This window comes from Saccopteryx bilineata, chromosome 9 (genome assembly GCF_036850765.1).
Source record: "Saccopteryx bilineata isolate mSacBil1 chromosome 9, mSacBil1_pri_phased_curated, whole genome shotgun sequence".
In the NCBI taxonomy this organism is placed as follows: domain Eukaryota; kingdom Metazoa; phylum Chordata; class Mammalia; order Chiroptera; family Emballonuridae; genus Saccopteryx; species Saccopteryx bilineata.
This window is the reverse complement of record NC_089498.1, coordinates 48317770-48325113: the sequence shown is the minus strand read 5'-3', so window position 1 is coordinate 48325113 and position 7344 is coordinate 48317770. Positions and strand designations below refer to the sequence as shown.

Below are 7344 nucleotides of genomic sequence, written 5' to 3'. Positions count from 1 at the left end.
GATTCGAATTTAGCGAGCCACAAAACACACTGAACTTTCCTCTGTACCATCCACACCTCGACTGGCACGGCTGTGGGCTGCTCCACTGTATACAGTGTTATGTCATCATCTGCGCATGCGCACATGCTGCCACATCATCCTACAGAAACTGGGAGGGTTTTCCTTTTATTTGGTGCAGATTTCACATTTCTATCGTCTTTTGTTGCTTTCCTGTGACCGGTCAAAGTGCACCATGACTTTACGAACACACTGTAGTTTAGAGAAATCTCACTAAAATCAAGCAAGAACCACATTCGAAGAAGAGGCTGGTTAGCAAAAGCAAATACCTTAAAAAAAAAAAGCCAGGGAGATGGAAAACCAGGGGTGGGGGCAGGAGGAGGTGTGACGGGAATCAATGGATTTGATAATTAGGAAGATGGCAGTGAACAGGGAGTGAAGGTTCCAGGCAGAGGTGGGGTGGGATGCCTCAAAATGAGGAAACAGAGTCAGACACAGATTAACGCTGTCTCTTTCCACACTCTGGCCTTGGAAAGATGACAAGAGAAAAGCAGCTCTGATGGAAGCAGAATCAAAAGCTCACTTCCTTTGGGTCCCTCTAAGATGGGAGAGCTCAAACATGTTTGTGGACAAAAGGCTACGGTCTGGAACAGCAGTCCTGGTACTCACATCCACGCAGTATCAGTCATAGCAAACACGGCCACAACCTCCAACCAGTGGTGGGATTCAAATAATTTAACAACCAGTTCTCGGTCCTAATGACCATTTTAAGTATTAAAAAAAGACATACCAAAGGGTAGTTTCTTACTTCATGCATTTAATACTTAAATAAGAATAATAAAAGAAGTACACAAAACTAGATTGTGTTATAAGAAAGTTTTAAAATATTAATGAAAACACATTAAATAATACCTGACAAAATACAATAAAACTGTTATTTAAGGTATTTCCATATTGCTTCTTGATTGGTGTCCTCACTTGCAATTTTTTTCACCTGTGGATGGAATGAACATTACTACGGGCTCTTAAAATATGCTGTTGCATAGATGAACATTAAAAAAGAATAAGGAATGTAAATTTGTGATTTCCATGTTGGGCAGCTGCCCAGGCACCCACCTTAGAGAGAACCCTTATTACAAGTGCCATTTTAACAACCGGTTCACTAAACTCCACAAAAATTAGGTATCAGTTTGGTGCAAACCAGCTGAATCCCACCACTGTCTCCAACCCCTCTAGTACTCCACATATAGTAGTAGCTCAAAATCTCTCACAACTCTGTGAGGTGGGGCCTATGATTATCTACATTTCACCGGTACAAAAGCAAGGCACAGAGAGGTTAAGTAACTTTCCAGAGTGACTCAGCTTTTAAGTTCCAGAGTCAAGTTCCCCTCCCCCCCAGGCAATCCTAGCTGATGTGCAGTAAGGGACAGAGCCCTGATGAGCCTCATGCTTTCCCAAGTTCTGCTGAGAGTGGCCTATACCTGCTTTCCCTGGCTTTCTCTCCCACCAGCCAGAAGTTTAGAACCCAGGGATGTCCCCATCAAAGTAGTGGGCCAGGGGGACACTGTGTTGGAGGGGCAGTGGCTGAGAAGGAATAGTGGAGAGAGGCCACTTGTTGGTGTTACAGAGTTTGCATCTTTCTAGCAATTATGAAGATGGAGGTTATCTTAAGCATCATCAGAAGAAAGGTATAGTATGTACTACAAGACCTAAGTTCTAGAACTGGCTCCAACTTCTAGTATTTTACATGTGGAGGATGTCGCTTAACCTATGAAGGTATCGATTCTCTATCGATAACATTAGATAATAATAATAATTTTTTAAAAATTAAATAATGAGGCCCTGGCCAGTTGGCTCAGTGGTAGAGCGTCAGCCTGGCGTGCGAGGGACCCGGGTTCGATTCCCGGCCAGGGCACATAGGAGAAGCGCCCATTTGCTTCTCCACCCTCCCCTCCTTCCTCTCTGTCTCTCTCTTCCCCTCCCGCAGCCAAGGCTCCATTGGAGCAAAGATGGCCCGGGCACTGGGGATGGCTCCTTGGCCTCTGCCTCAGGTGCTAGAGTGGCTCTGGTCGCGGCAGAGCGATGCCCCGGAGGGGCAGAGCATCGCCCCCTGGCGGGCAGAGTGTCGCCCCTGGTGGGCGTGCCAGGTGGATCCCGGTCGGGTGCATGTGGGAGTCTGTCTGACTGTCTCTCCCCGTTTCCAGCTTCAGAAAAATACAAAAAAAAAAAAAAAAAATTAAATAATGATAATTAACCTACATCCCTTAGAGTATTGTAAGGAGCAGGTAAAACAATGTGTGTGACAGTGAATGCAAATGTGAACTATTTCATCATCATCATCATTATCATCATCATCATTGGGCTATTAAACTATCTAGAAAATTTCTCATCCTCTCTTTGCCCCCACTTCCATCTCCCAAGGTATTAAAAACTGATAAGACACCTAATTTTGAGAAAGCCTTTCTAAACTCAAATAACTTCTATGCGTACAATTTGCCCCAAGAGCAAAATTCCCAAATACAGTGAGGCAACACAACAAACTCATTGTTAAAATTCTCAGAATCGACTGTGATCAGTTGCCATTATCCAAGATTTGTAGGCAGCTTTGGGGTGCCTAGAGCTGCCCCCAACAACAAGTATTTGTAACAAATATTCCACACCTGCCTGTTCTTCCTTCTTTCTCCACTCAGCATATTGACCATGATATTAACATACAACCTCTAACCAGCATTTCTCCCTTACATCGCACTGCGTATTTCTGTGGATTTCATTTTTATACATCAATATAATCTTTAAGTCTCAGATGGTCTTGCTAAGGACAGAGGAGGAGGTGACTTTAGCAAAGAAGTGAAGCGAGCACACACACATTGGGAGGGAACATGAGAAAATGCCTGTGAGCTGCCAGGATTCCAATTACATTTTGCCAAAGATTTGAAGGAGTCTCATTGGGGGAACTGTGGAGACCGGGCTTTTAGATGGATTTTTCAACTTTAAACAAGATAGTTTTGTTCATATATAGCAAACCTGAGATTACATGCAAAGCTGTCATTGTTTATACTTTTCTAAATTGTCTTGATTTTTTAACTTTACCCTATCTAACTATACTCCAAAGATAAAATTAAAACAATTAGGCAACAACTGGATGGGGTACATGATGGGCGGCAGGTGGGTGGTCCATAATAGGGACATTTACTGTTACAAGTAATCTCCATGAACATCTGAGACACACCTCCTTTTACAGTGAGGAACCAGTGACCTAGGGTCAAATTTCACTTTGTTTCTTTTCTTTGAGAAAGGGATGTGCTGTTCACACATTTGTCTTACTTAAGGAAAGTGAATATACAAAAATCCCAGATTGTAAAAGTGCTGTGCATCACGGCCATTTGCACTAGATGGCTTCATGAGAAAGGGGGTGTACTCTGAACCCCTTTCTGTGGCTATTAGCCCCTCTAACGCACACACTTGACTCGCCAGTTTTGCAAAGCATGGTACTCTGCTAATTCCATTCTTCCTTCAACACCACCCCCCAATAATCAAATGGTTGCTCGGTGTTAATCTCTTTAAAACTTTACAGGGCAATTTTTTCAGTTGCCTGTTATGCAGAAATCAGTTGAAACATTTAAAACAATAGTGTTTTTCCCTCTATAAAATCTCTAGACCAAAACAGACCCCTTCTCCTGCCTCCTTCACTCTCATAAAGCCCACAGACACCCACCTCCAGATTTCTCTCTTTCCAATGTAGGGCAATGAAGGCTCTGACAGACACCCCTTATCCCAGCTCCCTCTTCCCCTTGTAGTTTTTTGTTTCTTTCTCAAAATGCCATTGAAACAGGAGCCATTACTTGTTTGGTTCATGTTCTTTTTTTTTATTTTCTTTTTAAAAGCACAAATAATATTTCTTTCAATATAAATATAAAGTTCTATAAAAAAAATAGAGAAAAAGCACAATCTTAGTCACTGTCCAGCAGGAACATGTTTCATTGTTTACAGCATCAAATATCAGATACCCATTGTATAAATATGTTTTTTAGCTTGAACAAGGAAGCATAGGAAATTCCTTGTTCTACAAACAAATCCTTTTAGAGATGATTTAAATATGCCAGTAGTGAATGTCTATATTTATCTAGGAGTCGAGGCTATTGAAGTGAACTAGAACTTACAAATAGACAATTATTGATATACAAAAATTATATAAATTACTTCATCGGATAGCAAAAATACATCAGATTTTATCCATAAGTTTTCATCAGGTAATAAATTACTTACTAAAATACAAAAATAAAAGAACTTGTGTATCTTTCCTCTGATCCAAGTGTGCGACACACAAGTCCCGGAACAGTCCTGGTTCTGAGGGGCACCCACTGCCCACTGCAACCACCACCAAGTCCCGGAACAGTCCTGGTCCTGAGGGGCACCCACTGCCCACTGCAACCACCACCAAGTCCCGGAACAGTCCTGGTTCTGAGGGGCACCCACTGCCCGCTGCAACCACCACCAAGTCCCGGGACAGTCCTGGTCCTGAGGGGCACCCACTGCCCACTGCAGCCACCACCATACCCGGAGGGGTGCCCGTTACTTGGCCTGAGCAGACCTCAGAGTTCCCAATATTCTGTCCCAGTGTGTGAAGTAAGGGGCAAAGTTGCAGTTAAACTGAGAGTGGTGCAAGTCGTGGTGCACTACACCCCCGTACCAGCCGAAAGGCACCAGTTTGTGAGTGGACCAGGGAAACTCGTAGCCCGAGTGGTCCTCCACCGACAGCCAGATGTTAACCACATGGAAGACCAAGATGGTGAGCGGGTGGCACTGGAGCAGTATGACGTTCACCATGTCAAAGAAGCCCAAAGAAAACAACTCCCAGAAGCCCATGTACTGCGTGGCCAGCGCGAACGAGGGCGAGTTCTGGTGGTGCATCTTGTGGAAAGTCCGGTACAGCCAAGGCACCTTGTGGTGCAGCACGTGCCACGCGAAGAACTCCGCGTCGAAGAGCAGCAGACAGAACACGACGTGGCACACCAGCCGGAGTAGCTCGGGGGCTTCGTGCGGCAGAAGCGCCGGGCCGCGGGCCCAGTGCAGCAGCGTCATGGGGAACACGAACACCAGGTGCTGGTAGAGCGTCTGCCCCAGGCAGGGCAGCAGCTGCCGCGCCGCCGGCGAGAAGTCGGGCTGGATCTTGTAGCGCCGCAGCGCGGGCACCCAGGGGCCCAGGACGTCCAGCACAACGAAGGGCAGGCAGAAACACAGGTAGGTGGTGATGGAGAAGATGACCGGGAAGAAGGGAGACTGGGCGAGGGACTCCTGGGTCCTCAGGCGGTCCCAGACGGGCTGCAGAAACAGCTGACTGGAGCCGCACAGGACGTGGAGCTCGGAGGTGTTGCGGCCGCTCATGGCGAAGCTGCGCTTGACAGCTGCTGCTGCTGCTGCCGCCGCCGGTGCTCGCATCCCGCTGGTCTTATTTAGGACTTGGGCCCGCCCCGAGTGACGTCGCGGCCTTTCGGCTCGCTTTCTTTCCCCGCCGCGCCCAGCTTGCGTAAAGAACGCCACGAAGTTGCGCCCAGCTGCTCAAACACACATCTGCAGCTGCATCTAATAGGCTTTTGTATCTGCAATGTAAATGGCCTTTAGTAACTTCATATGCGTGCAGAATTATATTCCGGTTTTCTAAATCGAAGTCCAATTTACAAACGATACATTGCATAGGTCTTAAGTGTTTCTGCGAGTTTGGACAACTCAATTCATCTGTGTCATCACCATCCCAAAACAAGATAAGGAATATTTGCATCATCACTAGAGAGGGCTCCTTCGTCATTACTGAAGAATTGCAGTACTTCTTTTTAAACGTATGCATATCACTGCGTCTGTACGCATTCATTAAAACGCCAGTATAACTGCATTTAAAAAAAAAAAAAAAACTTTTTAAAGTGACATACTTTCTGTACTTAGGATCTTTTCTGTCTGCACACGTGTATCGATATAACCAGCAGCGAGCGGCAAACCAACATTTCTGGAAGGGCATCGTGGTTTCCCCGCCGCGCGCAGCGGCGATCAGCGCTGGAAATCAGACTCGACCGGGCGGAGGAACCGGAACCTCTCCAGTCCCACCTTCCAGAGAGCTTCTATCCCCGCCAGAACCGGCACCGCGGGTTCGCCGCAAACTCCAGATCCCTCCGCACACAGACCCGCCCAGGGGAAGCCGCAAACCTGGGCCGCCGGGTCGTCGCTCCGTGGCGCTGCTTAAGCGCGCAGACCAGCTACGGGAACGGCGGCTCCGCAGCAAAAGAGGAGGCTGCGACTGTTAGGCTTCGCTTTTCAAAAAAAAAAAAAAAGGAAAAAAAAATTCTGGGTTTAACAACTAGCGTCTCCCCAGATCTGGCTGAAAAGACGGTGCATCTCAGGAAACAATGACATCAGTAGAGCACACACTTTGCTCCTTAGAGGAATATTTGAGTGTCCCTGAAGCCTTGCGGAGCTGTCGGTTGAAGAGAAGATGTTGCGCCTGCCTTGTGTCCCTCCGCCATCCAATTGCGGTTGACTGGCCCGGGACTGAGAGTAAGGAGGTCAGTACCAGAAGAGCTCTGGGCAGACCCGCAAACCCGGTGGCTGACACGCAACACAGGGGACGCCCGGAGGATAGGTTTGGACAAAAACTTAGAAGCCAAGGACCCTAGCTTTTCTCTTGTGTCTGTGAGGCTGGAGCCAACTCCGCTTCTCCAAGCTTTGCACTTTCATATTCACCCTCATCCCAAGGGAAATAGTAATAGTAGCTATCTCGTGAATCTATTTTGAGCATTGAATAGCAGAATAGTAATAATAAGGCGACTACGTCAGGTCTGCAATGCATTATCTAAATGTTTTACTTGAAGCCATTTCGCCCAATCGGTGGAAGTAGGCATTTTTATTATTGCTGTGGTCTTACAGAGGTAAAAGCGAGGTGCCTGGCACAGAGTAGACATACAGTATAAGATACGTTACTTTAAATTTACACTTCATATTTTACCTAAAGAATAATGGAAGAAGTTTGCAATGAAAATCAAATAAAATCATGTAAAGAGAAATAAAAGATATAAAGCCATATATTGTGAGGAAAGAATAAGTACAGCAAAAATATAGACCAATATAGGGGCCCAGATATATACTAATGTATTGAATATGTACATATCCCAAATATATGTCTGTATTTTACACATGGTATATAATAAGCCAATTCATAATATATAACTATACATTAATATAAAACAATAGTTAATATATATGGGATATATATGATGTAATGAACACACAAGCATACACCTAAAATAAGCCAATTTATAATTCAGAACCTCCCAACTAGTGTGTGTCCCTGAACTGCCT

At 45.5% G+C, this 7344-nt stretch overlaps 1 protein-coding gene across 1 annotated transcript; it reads right to left on the bottom strand.

Moving 5' to 3' along the window:
• Nucleotides 1-3924: 3924 nt before the first annotated feature.
• On the bottom strand, nt 3925-5424 carry CH25H (cholesterol 25-hydroxylase). The gene has a single exon (XM_066242959.1). The coding sequence runs from the start codon at nt 5380-5382 to the stop codon at nt 4570-4572; it is 813 nt and encodes a 270-aa protein (XP_066099056.1). The 5' UTR covers nt 5383-5424; the 3' UTR covers nt 3925-4569.
• Nucleotides 5425-7344: the final 1920 nt, after the last annotated feature.

Coding starts and splice junctions, on each gene's coding strand:
- CH25H (XM_066242959.1), bottom strand. CDS start 5,382: ATGAGCGGCCGCAACACCTCCGAGCTCCACGTCCTGTGCGGCTCCAGT.